A 19,642-nucleotide genomic window follows, 5' to 3' on the forward strand; every position below is an offset into this window, starting at 1 on the left:
AATTGTGGTTTTGTATTCTTCCCCCTTTTTTGTGTTGTTTTATTCATGAAGTTAATTCAAAAGGTGAGCATGTTAACAAAACAAAACCATATGCAGAATAACAACAAAATGAAATATTATGAAGAATAATTTGTAATTTTCCTGTGGCTATGGAAATGAATAAATTCAATTGACTTTGAGTTGAATATTTTCCCTGATAATCACTTGCTTCTGAATTAATTTTTATTATATGCAAATTTGAATTATCCTGCCAGTAATCAATCTAAAATGGTATTTTTTGCTGTGTTACTGTCAATAGTAAAATATGAGTGAAACAGCAGGAGTGTAGCGACTTGATCTTCATTCAATCTCTGTTGCTGTCACAGAGTGCCGTGTTTTTCTGGTGTGGGCACTAAACACTTTAAGATGGTGATGAAGCATAGCAGCATTAAGTATATTTTTAAATTACAGTTGCTACTTATGAGTCCATAAACTAACATGTATTGAAAGCCAGCTTTTTGTTATCTCGGTGGTCTTCTGTCTTTTTGCAAGCAATCCTAGTATACAGAATGTTTGGCTGTTCCAAAACTAATTGGATTAAAAGACAAGCTCTCACATACCAAAATTGTTTCTTTACTGTGTATTCTCATTATTTTAAGCAGCACATATAGCCCCCAGACTAAGAGGAGACAAGTGACTGACAGTTATGCTCCATTTTAGCTGTCAGTCTGCAGGATGTAGTTGAATTCAGCGTTCTACTCCCTTTGGTAAAGCATCACTGTTTTTGTCCAAGGTTGACTCATAAAACAAAAATGTTCTCTAGAGAAGTTCCTCTTTGTGAAATGCCCTCTCTCAGTTCCTTTTTATTCTGAGTAGAAATGTTATTTTTCCACATTGTTAATTCGAGTCTTGGGGAATATTGTGCGCAAAGTCAGAATGTTGAACGTGCCATGTTTCTGCAAAGCATTGCAGGAGTACAACGGCTGGCATCAGCATTGTCACACTAAATCTGTGTCTTCATGACACTTGGAGTCAAAACATGAGCCTGGAAATGCAAGCCCTCCCAGTGTCAAGAAATCGTTCCCTTTCTGTGCCGTAGCTGCTAATGATTCTGACAGAACGAGAAGTATTCAACAGAATTATCTGATAATTTAAGATATTTAATATTTACAATCATAAAATTTGACCGGTTTTGTTTTTTTTGTTTTTTTTTTTGTTTGTTTTCAAAGGCAGAGTGTCATTATCCCTTCACCCTCTCTAGTTCCTAGGTTACAGCATGTATGTGGGTCCATGTGTCTAAGTTTCCCTACAGAAGCTGCAGGTTCAGCTGTAATACCCTGCTTAACTCCCCTGCATGTTGGGTGATTGCCGTCAAAGCTCCTGTGTCAGTTTATCCTCAATTCTGGCTTATTTTTTCATTTTTACTGATGGCTTTATTGCTCTGTGTTACCATGAATGCCCCATTCATCAATACACACAAACTGATATACACATATGAGAGTGAGAGTGGGTGTGTGTTTTTCATAATTTTTTTTAAACACACATATACGGACAAGTGACAAATTTAAGGAAAAAAACCTGAATAAATGAGTGGAGAAACTTATCAAACGCAGATACTTCGACACAGGTGCACTGCATGGTACAATTAAGCAATTAACACCATGCTCTGTGGCATGTATAAAAAATTAATGAGCAGGCCCAGTTGATTCTGACTTTGTATCAGGATGGAGAGAAGAAAAGATCTAAGTGACTTTGAAAGAGGGTTCTTTGTTGAGGCACAAATGGCAGGAGCTTCAGTCAGGACTGCTCAGCTGGCTCGTGTTTCAGTAGTAACAGCGACTAAAGTGATATCTGCATTTAGATCTACGGGAAAGACGTCAGCAAATAGGGTCGGAAATTGTGGTCGGCACATTTGACGACCGTGATGCTCGTGCATTAGTGCGATATGTAAGGACAGACAGAGGAACAGCTCTTCTTCAGGTGACTGAGAATGTCAACGTAGGACGTGATCAGACTGTGTCAGCAAGAACAGTCCATCGACGGTTACATAGAGAAGGGATATGATAGAAGGGTCGCAGTGCATAACCCCCTCATTACAAAGATGAATGCGCATCTTGGGAGTTCATTGGTGCAAAAACCATACGCACTGGTCTACAGAGATGTGGGGGGAAAAGTAATGTGGTCAGATGAGTCATCCTTCACCATTTTCCTCCACAAGAAGGAGAGTGCATGTGTAGTGAGACCAAGAGTATAGTACAGGCCTGAATACTTGACCCCTACAGTGAGGGGATCCAGTGGCTCTGTAACGCTGTGAGGGGATATTTTGCTGGGGTTGTTTGGGTCCACTTGTCCCCTTTGAGGGAAGGGTCGCTGCAAATCAATACAAAGTTGTTCTGAGCGATCACCTTTATCCTCTGATGAAACATCTGTGTCCTGCTGGGAGTGGTCTCTTCCAGGATGACAAAGCCTGGAAAATCATTCATTCAGTCTTTCAGTAAAGAAAAAGAAAGAAACAAAAAGTTTCTCCCTCTGTATTTGTCAAAGTTTGTGTTCATGATAAGTTTATAGAAACAAGATTGTTCACACTGTCCCCACCCACACACACATGCATATTTTGTTATTCACCACGAACAGTTGGTAGCGCAGCGGTAGAAGCTGAGGTTTCTCAGTTAAAAATTTTCACCCCAGTTGGCAGAGTTCGTCATGGAGTTTTTGGGTTTAAATAGCAACTGATGCTCAGTTAACCTCCCACTTCTGATTTCTATAATGTGAAAACAGAAATTCCTCTTTTAACACAAGTACTTCACACTGAAGAAATTTAGAATGTGGCTGAATGTTTCTTTAATAACTAATTGGTTAAAAGGTATGATAGATACTCAGTTCATACAATAGGCTGTGTGTCTTCTTATGAATGGTACAGTAATGTAATGTGGGCTTTGTCTCAGCATAAAAGATCTTCAGTAGATAATTGTAACAAAAACGGTTTGAGTGGCATTTATAACGGTACAGTGGTTATTTACCTGAACTTCACAACCGCCCCTCTATATAAACACCACCCAATGATTACCGGAAGGAGCAGGCATCATTGATATGACTTCATTAAATAAACCCTTGACCCCTGAGATGCTGGGTTGATCTATTTCCTCAGTCTCCCTTTACTTCACCAGAGAATGAAGATCCACGCAGAGATTGTGGCTGTGCTATCTTCCTATCTTTAATTTAGAAATTCAGGAGGACTGCACACGGGTAAGATGGTTATCCGCACTCAGTGTCTGTCTTGTCACTTCATGCATGTTAGTTCTGCAAAAGGCCTCCTTAGGGACCACATAACTGGATGTGTTGCAGTACTTTAAAATAGTTTTCTTTGTCTGTCCTTTCCCTAATGACCACTGATAAGGGTGATGGTGTCAGAGATAATTTCAAAAATTTCCGTCATGATTCCTCTGAGGCCTCTGAGACCAGACATTGCAGGACTAACTAACCAAGAGAACAGCTTCAAGGATGGTGAAAAAAAAAAAAGAAAAATTTGGCGCCCTGACATGAGCAGTGATGTTTTGAAATGAGCTTTTCTTTTCTTTTTTGTGTTTTTGCTTTTTCCTCAGAGAGCTGCATGTTTGCATTGAAGCAAAGGGGTGAATACACAGGGGCAGCCAGGAGTAGCTCCCCTGTAGCTGTGTCTTGATCAAGGACACTTCTGCAGGGGTGTTGGTAGATTAAAGCAGAGATGGTCTCTCTAACCACGAGGCCTCCTCTGGCGCCAGAAACATGTAGGTGGATTAAGGGAAGGGGGTGGGGGTGGGGTGGGGTGGGGTGACTGTGAACATTAACTTGAACAGACTGAAACGCCGTAGGTTTACAGAAAAAAAGATGTTTCACAACCTATTTGACATCTGCTGGAAATCCTCTTTTAATGGAATGCCACACACTATACCCATTATCTTATCAGGCCTTGAAAATTACAGCAGTTATTTTTGTAATGGGAGTCAGTTATATGCTACATTATAAACTTACTAATACGAATAATGACTTCATTTATGTAGCACTTTTCAAAACGACAAAGTTCTTCACAAAGTAGGACAAATAAACCTAATAACTGTCAAGAAATAATATAACATCCAACAGTTAAAAGCAATGATAAAATGCATAAAAGTAACAGTGGCCAGTTTACTCATTGAATATGTTAATTAATTAGCTTTTTCTCAATGCTGATTAATGTCTCTATGATTAATGCCTTGGTGTTCTCGGTCTACAGGAGGCTGCGTCTGTAGCACAAGGTCTGCCTGTCATGATGGAGCATTGATGATGATGTCTCGAGGGCTTTCATCTTTGCTCTTTACATTTGCCTTCCAAGCAATGGAAAGGCAGAGAAAACAGTGCAATTTGTCTAAAAGGAAGCGACTCCGATCGATAGGATTTTCATTACAGTTATGTTTTCATACTGCAGTAGAGGCAGGGTGTGGAGCTCAGATGAATGATACATTAATGTTTCCCTCTCCCTCCTGTGTCAGTCCTCGGCTCCCGAGGCTTGTCACTGCGATGATGCGGGAGCGCCGCGATGAGTTTGTGCACCGGGACCTGATTCTCCTCAATGCCACGTCCCCAGTCAACGCCTGTCCATTTTGTCATTGTAGATTTCAGGCGGTGTCGTGGCTTTCAGTGGTGGGGGGGTGGGGGTGGGGGGGGATACCAGAAGGCATGATCTTTGTGAGAGCTGCATTTTATTGAATTATCCCTCTCTCTTTAGTCCCACTTCGAGAGGTGGAGTTAAGCAGCTTACCTGTGGCCCTGAAAAATACATGACTGCAGTGTTCGTAGTCCAGTGAGAAATCAAATAGCCTCCACTAAGAATAAAAGTATTCATATTCATTATGCACTTTGTAAGCTACAGCGACTATAGGACCAAAAGAATGTGGACACTCATTTCCACATATGCTGGTGTACTTTTTTCTGGGACTGTTATTCAGAGTTTGGCCAAGCCCCTAAGTTAAATCATAATTGTACAGTATACAGTGATACTTTAGACCATTGGTCCCCAACCAGGGTTTTCTCTTCCATTAAAAGACTTGGGCACAGACCCAAAGCATTTTCATGCAGCACCTAAACTGAATGAACACACTCTGGAGAGAGAAGATATCCATACTGGCCCAAATACAGGACAATATTTTTTTCTGGAAATTAGGTTTGAAAAAGTGGTNGCATAAAAGATCTTCAGTAGATAATTGTAACAAAAACGGTTTGAGTGGCATTTATAACGGTACAGTGGTTATTTACCTGAACTTCACAACCGCCCCTCTATATAAACACCACCCAATGATTACCGGAAGGAGCAGGCATCATTGATATGACTTCATTAAATAAACCCTTGACCCCTGAGATGCTGGGTTGATCTATTTCCTCAGTCTCCCTTTACTTCACCAGAGAATGAAGATCCACGCAGAGATTGTGGCTGTGCTATCTTCCTATCTTTAATTTAGAAATTCAGGAGGACTGCACACGGGTAAGATGGTTATCCGCACTCAGTGTCTGTCTTGTCACTTCATGCATGTTAGTTCTGCAAAAGGCCTCCTTAGGGACCACATAACTGGATGTGTTGCAGTACTTTAAAATAGTTTTCTTTGTCTGTCCTTTCCCTAATGACCACTGATAAGGGTGATGGTGTCAGAGATAATTTCAAAAATTTCCGTCATGATTCCTCTGAGGCCTCTGAGACCAGACATTGCAGGACTAACTAACCAAGAGAACAGCTTCAAGGATGGTGAAAAAAAAAAAAGAAAAATTTGGCGCCCTGACATGAGCAGTGATGTTTTGAAATGAGCTTTTCTTTTCTTTTTTGTGTTTTTGCTTTTTCCTCAGAGAGCTGCATGTTTGCATTGAAGCAAAGGGGTGAATACACAGGGGCAGCCAGGAGTAGCTCCCCTGTAGCTGTGTCTTGATCAAGGACACTTCTGCAGGGGTGTTGGTAGATTAAAGCAGAGATGGTCTCTCTAACCACGAGGCCTCCTCTGGCGCCAGAAACATGTAGGTGGATTAAGGGAAGGGGGTGGGGGTGGGGTGGGGTGGGGTGACTGTGAACATTAACTTGAACAGACTGAAACGCCGTAGGTTTACAGAAAAAAAGATGTTTCACAACCTATTTGACATCTGCTGGAAATCCTCTTTTAATGGAATGCCACACACTATACCCATTATCTTATCAGGCCTTGAAAATTACAGCAGTTATTTTTGTAATGGGAGTCAGTTATATGCTACATTATAAACTTACTAATACGAATAATGACTTCATTTATGTAGCACTTTTCAAAACGACAAAGTTCTTCACAAAGTAGGACAAATAAACCTAATAACTGTCAAGAAATAATATAACATCCAACAGTTAAAAGCAATGATAAAATGCATAAAAGTAACAGTGGCCAGTTTACTCATTGAATATGTTAATTAATTAGCTTTTTCTCAATGCTGATTAATGTCTCTATGATTAATGCCTTGGTGTTCTCGGTCTACAGGAGGCTGCGTCTGTAGCACAAGGTCTGCCTGTCATGATGGAGCATTGATGATGATGTCTCGAGGGCTTTCATCTTTGCTCTTTACATTTGCCTTCCAAGCAATGGAAAGGCAGAGAAAACAGTGCAATTTGTCTAAAAGGAAGCGACTCCGATCGATAGGATTTTCATTACAGTTATGTTTTCATACTGCAGTAGAGGCAGGGTGTGGAGCTCAGATGAATGATACATTAATGTTTCCCTCTCCCTCCTGTGTCAGTCCTCGGCTCCCGAGGCTTGTCACTGCGATGATGCGGGAGCGCCGCGATGAGTTTGTGCACCGGGACCTGATTCTCCTCAATGCCACGTCCCCAGTCAACGCCTGTCCATTTTGTCATTGTAGATTTCAGGCGGTGTCGTGGCTTTCAGTGGTGGGGGGGTGGGGGTGGGGGGGGATACCAGAAGGCATGATCTTTGTGAGAGCTGCATTTTATTGAATTATCCCTCTCTCTTTAGTCCCACTTCGAGAGGTGGAGTTAAGCAGCTTACCTGTGGCCCTGAAAAATACATGACTGCAGTGTTCGTAGTCCAGTGAGAAATCAAATAGCCTCCACTAAGAATAAAAGTATTCATATTCATTATGCACTTTGTAAGCTACAGCGACTATAGGACCAAAATAATGTGGACACTCATTTCCACATATGCTGGTGTACTTTTTTCTGGGACTGTTATTCAGAGTTTGGCCAAGCCCCTAAGTTAAATCATAATTGTACAGTATACAGTGATACTTTAGACCATTGGTCCCCAACCAGGGTTTTCTCTTCCATTAAAAGACTTGGGCACAGACCCAAAGCATTTTCATGCAGCACCTAAACTGAATGAACACACTCTGGAGAGAGAAGATATCCATACTGGCCCAAATACAGGACAATATTTTTTTCTGGAAATTAGGTTTGAAAAAGTGGTCCATGTTATATTTGAGGATGAGAAAATGACATGTTCATTACATCAGATATTCCTCTCGAACAGAGACAGCATGTGTAACTGTGGTCTTTTACAGTATGTTGCATTATGGCTTGATGTAGCCTTGTTGCTAGGCTAGTGAGCATTTTCAAGTTCGTCTATAGTGAGTTTTTAGACGGCCCTAAAAGTGTTTTGTTTAACCTGCAGAAGCTTCTGAGGGCTGGTATAACGTGTTTTGCTGCCACAGACGAAATAAAGCGACAAAAACAAGTTTATTGCCTCTCAGATGTCTTGAAAAGTACCCGGGAGAAAATTTGTAAAACGGCAGGAATTACAGCTCAAAAAGACAAAAGTCTGAAAAATGCTGTAAAACTGTAAGAAAAAAGGCTTCTGAGAGGGGAATGAAAGTGTGAGAGAAATTGCCTCAGTTGGCTTTAGTGGCTATACCCACTGAGAAAGTAACCCACCTACAGATGACTGACTAAAAAAGGAATTTTGGTGAATAGCCAAACGCTGTTACATTGTTTAATGCTTATGGGAAGATAGAAAATCATAGTTAAAATCCATTCACTCTAAGCTCTTGGTTTACCAATGTTATTTTGTACAGCACATAGTGCGATCACTCACGAAAATGTGATGGATTACCTCAGGATATACTTACTCCATCATCGAGCAATTCTGTTTCACTTTTTCCTCCTCTTTTCTTGCTGTTGTCTGGGTGTGCTGTGGACCACAACCTGTATTGTTGCTTTGTTATGAATATTGTCATGATGATGGTCCACAATGATGTGAAAATGCATAGTTTTGAGTCAAATAACAATTTTTATTGGGGAAACACCCCCTGACCCCCAGACCAAATCAACCCTGAAAACAAGGGAAAACCCTGCCATCATTTTTGTCTTGTCACACCTTAAAGTAAAGAAAAGTGTACTTGTGACCACCTCATTAGTTTTATGTAGATATTATTATTATTATTATTATTATTATGATTAATAATAATAATAATAATGTTTTTGTATAGCACCTTTCATAAAAGAAATTCAACATGCAAAATGCTATACAACTAAGAATTTACATGTGCCAAGTGCTTCACATAAATAAATAAATGAAATGGTAAAATAGAAGACAGAAGACATAAAATCAACTAAAATAACAGCATTTTAAAAGTAGTGCTGCAGTGCATAAATGCCAGGAAAGTGCTTGGGAAGGGTGGGTTATGATTAGAAAAAATTTTGCTCCCAGTTATATTGTATATTCTAATAATTTTTCAAAACAAAAAGGAATAAAATCATCCTGTAATTTACAACAAAAATCTAAACTTAGAATGTCTGAAAATAAATGTGTGTTTTTTCCACAACACTCTCACAACCCCTGAGATTTCTGTTTGTCACAACCCTTTGTGAAATCCTGACCTCCAGTGCAAAGCCCAGACCTTAACCACACTGTACACCTTTGGGATGAGCTGGAACACTGACTGCCAGGCAGACCTTATCACCCAACATCAGTGGCTGACCTCACTAATGCTCTTGTGGCTGAATGGGAGCAAATCCCTGCAGCCAGGTTCCAAAAATCTTGTTTAGCGGCCTCCCATGAGCTGTTATAGCAGAATAAAACAGTTACATTTAGTTAAAATGTGTGGGTGTCCAAATACTTTTGGCCATATAGCTAATGTACTATAAGGTCTCTTTCTATTTTCATATTATCATGATAGCCTCAGTTCATTCTTCTTTGTCTCATGAACATTAGTAGCACACAGTTTGAGAGACACTAGAGACGATGCTATGGTAACTCACAAACACACATCACACAGGAAATGCTGATCAGCACCCATGATGGCAAAATGTGTGGGTGTAAACCGCGACAGCCCGGTCTCTAAATCCAATAAACCTGCCTGTGATACAGCTGTGACAGGTCAGCCAGATAATGCAACACAAAGGGCAAAACAAATCAGGCTTACCCACACTGGGTGCCTATCGCTCATTATGCCCTGGGCAATCACAAAACCAATGACCACAGGCCTACAGGTGTAACCGATTCACTCCCTTGGCATATAGTCATTTACATTATCATCATTTATCACTTGGTGTGACACCTAATATATTGGTAAGTGTTTGGTTTCTGTGTGATGCATGCACATCTCAAAACAAGGGGAAATTGCACTCTCACATCTCACATCTCAGTTTAGAGACCACTACACTGGCTTCGTTGCTGTCAGTGCTGTAGCAACCAGCAGCTGTGACAAATTGTCCCGCTTAGAGTTTGCTGCTTCCTCCTCCTGCTCCTGGCTGCTGTACACCTGTGCACCACTTGTGTTTTAGGTTTAATTGTAATTCATTATTACTTTTTTCTACAGCTGTACATGTTCAGCTTACTAGCTAGTGATTAACAATCAAGCTCTGAACTTGTACGCCTCTGACTTGTGCACACAAAAACTGAAGTGGACTAATTAGTTTGTATTTTCACAAATAAGTGTAGGCAGACATGACTGACCACTGAAGCAGTAAACATTACATAAATGTATTTTTTGTCAGTTTTGCTGATCCATTATATTAGTGGAATTAGTGTCCACCTTGCTACAACTAAAGGCTGTAAGTTGATCATTTTAGTGACTATAATGACAATAGAGGGGCAAATCTCTACATTAAACAATGTAAGAAAGTGGAGAAAATAGAGGGTTTCAGTATTGAGAGCTGGCTCCAAATGTATAAAACAGGAAGACCTTCTTCTTATTGATTTTTGAAAGTAAAGTTTGGACCCGCAATCATCAACAATCGATAAACGGAATCAGCATTTGAATTGATTATATCTAAATGATACCGAACCCTAAGAACAAGCTGAGTAGAAAAAATTTAGTCAACAAATATTTTGGGGAGAAAAATGCAGTTGCTGTTTGCAGTCACAATCAAACAAAAAAAAAAAAAAAAGTAAACATGAAAATAAAAAGACACATTCGCAAGGTCAAAGGAAAGGGCCTTTTTGAAAGTTTTGAAACCAGGAGTTTTGAGTTTACTGCTCAGCATCATCTTGCTGTTTGGAACGAGAAGATCTAAATTTAGATAAAAGCGGTGACACAACTGGGGTGGAGCTGAGGTAGCAGCAACAACAACCACAGCCAAGTGTGATTACCTCAGAGAACTGCCAAACAGGCAAACACACCCCAGAATATAGACAGGTCTCCCAGCAACCATGCCCATTATTGCTATTGGAACGGAGGACTACATAATTTCTTACCATTTGCACGAACTCACATGTGGTGTAATCCGTGTTAGCATTGTTATGCTGTTGGCTGCAATTTCTCACTTGAGATCTTGTGTCATGTTCATCCATCAACCTGTCATGCTGAGGAAAAAAAAAAAAAAAGTTGTGGAAAAGTGAGGATGCATTCCACACAAATTTACATTGACAGAGAAGTTATCGTGGAGTTTCTTTCCCACCAAGTTGGGTTGCAGAGATAAGCTATCATGACTAGAACTGCAATGTTAGGTCAATACATTGATTAGTCAGTTGATCAATAAATTGTTTAAGTTATTTTCCATTTTTAAAAAAAGGCAAACGTTCTGTAGTTCTAGCATCTCAATTTTGTCGATTTGTTGAATTTCCACAGCTTATGTTACAGTAAGTATGATGGATATTTTCATATACTTCATTGATGAAACGAGTAATTGATTAATTGAAAAACAATAATTAAAGTAATTGTTTTAAATTAACTCTGAATACAGCAATGTTTTGTATGCATCCTTGAATGATCGTTGTTTGACCGTGGGGCCATTTAATTGTTTGTTGTTGACGGGAGTGGATAGTAACAAAAATAGGACAATTTCCCATAAGATACATTTTTTTGCATTTTACCTTCCAGACAAAAGTGGTTCCTCAAAGGCAATCACTTACCCCTTCCACCTCATATTTTCCCATGTCAAAACTCAACCAGCTCTCATCCTCAGTGATTGATCAGAAAGGAGGAACAGTGCTGAGAAAGTGTTGTGATCCACCATTGTCTTCTGAATGGTATCCTGCTCTAATGGGTTGTAGTTCATAAGTGATAGACAGTTCTGTTGCAGTAATCTGTCATTTCTCCTTTCATCTAAAGACAGGTGAAGCGCTAAGCTGATGGAAACGCACTTTTTTTCATTACTGCCTCACGTTACAGTTTCTCTGCCTCGGCTCATTGCTGGTAGGATGTGAACCCAACTTCTATAATCGTTGCTTAGTTTATAGGTTTTTCTGTTTTTGCCCTTTTCCTGACATCATTTGTCAAATAGTTTGATGAGCACTCTTTTTTTTTTTTTTGGTTTCTTACCATGAATATACAGTTTCCCTCACCCTACCGCTACAAACACAAACACACTCAGTGTTCCTGATAAATTCTGAAAGCAACAATTGCCTGCTGCGAAAGAGATTACACCAAAGTACAGTCTGCTAACATTTAATCTATGATGATTTATGATTCCTGTTTATTATTTCCATTGAAGTCCGGTTTTCTTATCACCGTCGTTCTAGAGTAGAAATTTGGCTGTTATTTTTTTCTGATAAGCCTAACTTCTGCATTTCCTTTTTATTGCCCTCATCAGTTATTTATTTACCTTTATTGTGGTGACTCATGTCGTCCTCACTGGAGGTAAATGGCAATAAGAGGCATAACCACATCTACAAGGATCCGGAGCATAACTCATTCTCGAGGGGTTACAGGGTTTATTTTGCTTTTCCACCATGATCTTATCACTGACTTCGTGACTGTTTTCTCTTTTGACCTTATTTGAATTCTGAGATAAGCATCCCTCCAGCAAAATTGGACCAAATTAGTCTTTTATCTGGTGTGTTTTAAGGGAATGCTTTGTCACCATGCCTGTCTGCTGAATGCAGGCTCGTACAATGTAGATGTGCCCAGCTGCTGGCTTGTCTGATTTGTCCAAATTCATTTTAGTGGCTGTCAATGCTTATTCAGGTCACACGAGTGAACTAACCTCGGTCTGAATGCCTTTAATGCTTTATCAGATCTAACAGAGAAGCGGCAACAAATCTGTTTTGGTTGAAAGAGATTCCAGCACATTACAATGTGAAAACAAACAGTGGGATTTGTTGAGAAGTGTGTAAAAGCTTAGTACGCTCCAGCATTACATTATCTCATTTATCCAAATCTGTAAGGAATTTGTTTTTTCCTTGGCTGCATAAAATATTCAGAAGCCTGAAATGTATTGAAATTATGGGCTGATGCTCAGTAGGAATGACTTACAGTACATATAATTTAAATTCTCTTAGATACACAAATAGGGAACTTCATAGCAATTATGCACATAATCAGAATATATTTTGACATCACCATGTCTCATTATCAGGGTTGTGATCAGTTTACTTCAGATTAAATTAGATCATGAGGTGCATTTCCCTTAATTTAACAACTGCAGATCTTTCGCCATAAAAATGTCTTTCATAGAATTATGTCAAATATGTATAAGCCAGTTTAAATTTTAAACATTTTTAATCAAAAGTGAATTGATCTGGTTTGTTCAACATGAAAGTTTCCATCAAAATGTATGCCATAAATTCCACTAAAGCTAAAATCACCTAATTAGTCGACAGAAAATTATAACAAGGAAAAAACAACTTAATTCATAATAATTGATTTATAAACTCCTCTTTTAAGAAAAGCTGGACATTAGCTGGTTTACCTCTCATTTGTTAGGATTTGCTGTTTTTCTTTATCTTAAGTGATAATAAATTGAATCTCTTCAGGCTTTAGACTGTTGATTGGAAAAAAAAGCAATTTGACAATGTCAGCATGGGTTTTTATTTTAATCATTACTTTTCACAGTTTTTTTTTTTTTGACATTTTACTTACCAAATAATTAATTGAACTGAAAAAATAATGGCAGAATAATTGATAATGAAAATAATTAATTAGTCGCAGGCCTAGTTTCCAGCCATTATTCGTCAATAGAAGTTTGAGTCGAATATCATTCCACTGTCAACAGGCCTACGACACTGATGTGAGACGAGTGCGAGGCGAGCCACCACCTTGTGCCAACCACTTTCCGAGTTATCTGGTGCTGAGGCATGGAATGAGCAGATAAAACAATTCTAAAGGGGAAATGATTCTGTCCGTAATCAGATTTATTTACGCAGCCCACTGAGGAAGATTGATGTCTTATCTGTGGCTGTGGATTTCAATTCTCTATGCTACGATGCAGATAAACAATCAGTCTGCTGTCTCCAGAGCTTCTTTAATTGTCTGCGTGTGTGTGTGTCTGTGTGTGCGTGTGTGCGTGCGTGTGTGCTCGCAGGCCCGTGTGCCTATTAGCATGTTTTGTCTATCAGCATGTTTCTGACAACTGAGACAGTGATGTTTCACAATAAAGTCGCCGTCTCTCTCTCTCTCTCTCCCCCAGTCTCACTCCCTCCCCAGTTTCTTCCACGACTATTTTCATGGCTGTTAAATGCTAGACATATGCTCTTACATCTTTGTGACTTGCAATTGAAAAGTGGAGCTCAAGCAGAGATCAAACCACTGCTGTTGCTCCTGTCTAGCTGGGAGACATGTTTTCTCCTCTCTCGTGAGTGTGAAAGGGAGGGAGCCACCATTTTGACTTGTATGTCGAAATCCATGTTGTACTTTTCTAAGTTACTTTCATTCACCATCTTGAGCTTGTGTGCCTCTTTTGGTTTCAGAAAATATTAAAATGCATCCAATACAGTGACTAAGTGATCCGCTAATATAGTTTGTCAGTGAACAACAGTGGAACGCAGTATATCTGTTCACTAAGGGATGAAGAACTCATTACTTGTATGTAGACCTATTTTTCATGTGGCACATTATGTTAATGACTCTGTGTACCAGGGATATACACTATTTTAGTGTTTTTTTACTATCATCTAGTTATGTGGGATATAGACACTGAAGTTCAGTGTAGTTTCCATGGTAGCCACTATATTTGATGGCAGTGGCTGCAGTCTGTCGCATTGGGATTTACTATGTTGTATTGGGAATTAAGAAGGGAAAGCTCTCCACATCTTAAAATAGGCCAGTCAAGGAAGGTGTGAAAGCAGAAAAACTTGGTATTACCCACACAGACTGTTGCTCAGACTCAAACAAATTGCACCGTTTTCTTTCTCTTACTCAAAGCAGAAATGTTGATAGACAGCGCTCACATATTACTGGGAATAAAAGATTTTGTTACTTGTTATCAAGTTGAATTCTCATTCCTGAGGAATAAACTACAACAGAGCGGTAAGCGAGATCTGAGACAGATTAACCTCCCCCACTACCACCACCACCACCACCACCCTCCCACCCCACTTAGACAGCTCGTCTTATTATCTCCTGAAATGGCAAGGTTATAGTACCTACAGGTGCAGAGGAAGGTGAGTGTGTTAGCTTTTTATCTTCAAACCAGTCAACCTTAACAGAGAAGCACAGCCACTGAAGTCTCATCAGACTCGGCGTGGAATAAACATTCTCTTATGTACAAGTTTTGCAATTCAGCTGAGCTACTTAGAGGGGGAAATGGGAGAATGTTGAAATATATTAGGTGTGTTTAATGGACCTGGAGAAATACTGGGAAAAACAACCTTGGTTACCTCTGGCATTAATATAAAATTTATGAGAAGGATTTAGGCCGATCTCCTGCAGAGCCTTGAGAAGACGTTGCTTTGTCAGTCAGCACACGTTTAGCATAAATCTCTCACTTCTCCTTTTTTCTGCAGCCACCTTGAATCTCCCAGCATGCACTCGTTCCTTCTCATGTGCTACAGTTGGATCGTCTCCATTTTCTCTTCTATTGAGGTTTCGGAAGTGTTCGGTTAGAAGGATGTGTCTGACTTTTTAACTGTTAAAAAAAAATCACATTCTTGTTGATGATATCTCGATGGCCACAGGACTGCTCAGGAGAGAGAGGGGAAAGTGATCTATATTTTCTCTTATCTTGTTTGACTTGTGTTTTCTTAATTCATTGCGGTTAGTGATTTTATTTGTCTGTTTCTTTGTTTGTGTAGATGTTGATAAAAGAATGGCGATTAATTGCATGAGCCATTATGTTGTCATTTTTCTTGACACCTTTTTAAAATTACTAAGTTCTCTCAGAATACTGCTATCCCCTGTATGTGATTATTATCATCTATTTACAAAAAAGCCCATTTCATAGAGATTTGTTCATTTACATCCTTAATAGTTGCTGGCATTATATTAATGTTGGTTTTTTTCTTCGGCCACTTATTATTAATGACACGTCAAAAATTGGACTTATTGATTGCGACTCATTTGCATTCATATGAAGGCGGTAATAAATTGAGCCATTTTCCTTAGTACAATAGTTAGGCTATCTGCCTGTTAATAGGAGGGACCTTTTTACAGGTGAGGCAACTGTCGTCTGTCTTACTGTGATTCATGAATTTTGTGAATGGACTCTAATGAGCAGCATATTTCAATCAGCTTAAGGATCAGCAGCGGGGCCCACTCCTCCTCCTGCTGCTTTTGATGGTAATGGAAATTATCAAGCAAATGGTGTGGTACATTTCCTTTTTCTGAAAGTTCACAAAGCCACTTTTTCACCCATCAAAGAAGAATTTTTCAGTGTGGTTACCTTTAATGACCTCTATAAATTAGAATTAGAGGAACACCTTCACATGTGCTCTTGGTTTTTAGAGCCATATTTCACTTTGTCAGAAATCAAAAATTGTTCACATCCTGTTTCAACCATGAGAGAAGTCGAGAGCTATAAAGTTGGCATGATCAGGTATTCCTAATCATTTTTATTCAGTCTTGACTAGTTATGATCAGCTGCATACATCATCAATGAAGCACTATTGATGCTTTGAATGTGAATTAAATCTGTAGAATAGCACCTCATATAATGCAGAAATGTATTGATTTGTTGATGCATCTTTACACGGCTTCGTCTCCTCTGGTTATGTAAGTACTTGAAAGGACAAATCAGAGATAATATTTAACAGACACTATATAGTCACACTAATGGGTTCAGTGTGCATTTTTTTAATTTACTCTGAACTTAATGTACACAGAAAACACTTTCACTGCTTAGTAGTCATATATTGCTTGTCCTACTCAGTTTATCACTGTTAGATCATATTATCTAGAGCACAAAATGGCTGCTGACGGAGGCTTTGTTTGTATACCTCGTGCTGTATGTAATTGCACTCAATAGGTAGTAAAATCCAGCCTCATAAATCAGAGAACCTCCCACGGTCATGAATATGATCTAATTCAGCCTCCGTGCACAAACATTTACCCAGGTCTTGTGGACCATGATGCTCCAGTCCCAGAGAGACAAACCAGGGATCAGGACCCTCGGTGGGGCTGCTCTGAGCTGCTGGAACTGGTTCAAGGGTTTGAGATTAAAGCTATTATTAGGAGCAAGGTATGCTCTGTGGACTTAATTTACATAGGCTCACAAATGATCACTCCTACCCACTAATCCCAGTGTTTAGCTGAAATGTTGTTATTATCAGGCAGGCTGATATTAATGGGAGAAAATGTAAACAGTGATTGATTTATTATTTATTAGTTTTTGTAAAATATTTCAAGCTATGAATATTACAAGCTTTCCAAAAAAAGTGTTTTTAAGGCTGTCACCTCTCAACTGGCTCAAAGGCTATTCTACTTTCAATATTATGTTAACTCTTTAACTGAATCAGTATGCATCTATTGGTACCACCAACTCATAATGTTTACCATCTCCTATAATGCTTTTTATTTAATTAGACAAATTGCACTCAGTCAGACTGAGAAAGCAAATGGCATAAAACAGAAGTACATTTAATTGCTTCAGAATAAAGCCAAGTCTTTTAATTAACCTCTTAATGAAGGCAGTTACATCGGAGTTGAAGGAGATACATGTCAAGAGCAATTCATCAGGTCAAGAACAAAGAAGACAAAAAAAAAACCAAACAAAACAGATTTAATATCACAAGCTTCTCAATATTAAAAGCATTCAGCCACCTCTGTGTAATGCTGCTATTCATTCTGAGCGTCGAGCAAGCATCCGAAGGATGCCACCATGATTAATTTACATCTCTTAGAGATGGAAAGAACCAGCAAACACCAAGCAACAGCCTTTCTTCTGCACTGAGGAATGGTTTCCTAATGCCTCTTAATGCACATAGGTCAACTGCGTAAAAGAAAATATCATAAATCAAAATTGCCCACATATATCTTATATTCAGGCGCTCAGGCAAATGCTGTGCATCATAATCTTCTCATGGCTGCACTTTTGCCTGAGGGATGTTGCCTCCTGAAGTCATATCACCCTGTTTGTAGAATTCATTTCAGGATTTACAGCTCCTGATAATGGTCCGCTTCCCTGGTTTGCAGGAAATGACATTTATATTCAAGATGATCGTTCATGTAATATATACGAGGGTGGACACAATGACACGAAAAACATACAAATGCAGAACTAGAATGACACTCAGTAGAGCGCATCCCTCCACCAAGGCCAAACAACCCTACACAAGTCTGTCACATCCAGATTATTATCAGCACCAAACTGTACAAACTCATAGATCTCAACATCATAAATATCATCTTTTCTTTTTTTTTACATGAGGATTCCACACATTATTTTCTGACAAATTGGCAGATGTGTTGAAAATTGCCCTATCTCGCAATGTTAAAGAAAGTGATAAAAGGAATTCCACCCCTTTAACTAGATCTACACCAAAATTTATTGGGTCCTTTCCTGACCCACACACCGTCCCTCCGACAAATTTGGTGCGAATCAGTTCAGTACTTTTGGCTTAATCCTGCTCATAAACACACAGACGGAGAGATGAAAACATAAAACAGATGTTACCTCATAATATAATGCAACTATGAATGGTTTCATTATTGATTAGTCTAATTATTGACTGATCAGTTAATCGTTTTCGTCTGTGAAAGGTCAGAAAATACAGAAAAATGACCATCACAATGTCCTAAAGCCTAAAATGATGTCATTGAATTACTTTTGATGTCTGACCAACACTTACCGTCACACACAAAGACGAGCAGTTCAGTGATTGCTCAGAACTGAAAAGATGGAATTGAGGAATGTGTTTTTATTTTTTATTTTTTATTCATTAATCTGAAAATTATTTTCTCAATTAATTGTTTAAAATGGTGAAAAAGGTCCATCAAAACGTCCTTGCTTTTCTTTCCAAACTAAAGTCAAATGTTAAACAGAGAAACACGCACTTTGGAGAAGCTGATACCTGAGCATGTTCGGCGTTTTTACTTGAAATTTCACCTTTAATAATAAATTCATAATCGAATAGTTACTGATTATTTGTGTGTCAATCTGCAAATGGATTTATCGACTAATCGTTTCTAGTAACTAGCAGCTACCAGTTACACTGAAATGGATTGATTTCAGAAATGTTGCTTTTAAAAATGCTTTTATAAATGACACTATTGACTGATTGACTGGATGACTAAAGGACAAATGACATGGACAAGACTGAAACCATAATGATTGCCTTAGATTTTATTGAAGCTGATGATATAGCTGACTTTAAATGCCTTCAAAGTCAGCAGCTGAATAATCTTTATGCTGTCCTGATCTCTCGGTGGAACATCTTGAATTCCCAAGAGAAAGAGCAACATCGTTCTTTAAAAGGTTAAACTTGGTTGCACAGTTTCAACCTTCCAAGTATCTTATCAAATACTGCATGAACATAATAAATTGAGTCTGGCCCAGGAGGGAAAAGCTCATGGGACCTTTCTGTATTAATAAAAAAGTAATTTCTATAATTCACAAGTTAAAGTTTCTAGAGGTTAAAGCGAGGGAACTGAGATTGACTTGATTTTTTTTTCTGTAGATTTCATGGAAGAGCAGTCAGAGGAGAAAAAACCATTGTCAGCCTACGAAATAACCATCTGTTCAATCCTATAGCTGTGTAGTTGGAATGCAGGCGATGGGAAAACAACATGAAAGCAGAGAGAATCCCTCGTAAGACTCAGTTATGACGCTGCTCAGTGTACACCTGTTTCCTGAGGAGTGAAGAGAAAATTGTTTCTGGTTTGATGTGCTTTGAGATGAATTTGTCACAATGTTCCTCTAGTGAATTATAGTCTTATTCAGCAAGATGTTCATTACACATATTTACTGTTTACTGTAGTTGAAGCTTGAGAGAGAAGAGTTTATAGAAGAAAGGATTTTACAGTGCGGTGTTGCAAAGTAAAGTAAAACTCGCCTGATTGGGACTCCCTGTTTTTGTTGTTGCTATACTTTTTT

General features: G+C 38.9%; 1 protein-coding gene across 1 annotated transcript in view; it reads left to right on the forward strand.

Annotated features, from left to right (window-relative positions):
- The window catches only part of unc5a (unc-5 netrin receptor A), a 127,350-nt gene that overhangs the window by 13,685 nt on the left and 94,023 nt on the right, over positions 1–19,642 (forward strand). The window contains exon 3 of the mRNA XM_022752073.1: positions 4,488–4,606. Within this exon, the coding sequence (XP_022607794.1) occupies positions 4,488–4,606 (119 nt within the window). The remainder of the gene's footprint in view (positions 1–4,487; positions 4,607–19,642) is intronic.

The sequence above is a fragment of the Seriola dumerili genome, unplaced genomic scaffold, assembly GCF_002260705.1.
Source record: "Seriola dumerili isolate Sdu_G_001 unplaced genomic scaffold, Sdu_1.0 BDQW01000161.1, whole genome shotgun sequence".
Lineage (NCBI taxonomy): Eukaryota > Metazoa > Chordata > Actinopteri > Carangiformes > Carangidae > Seriola > Seriola dumerili.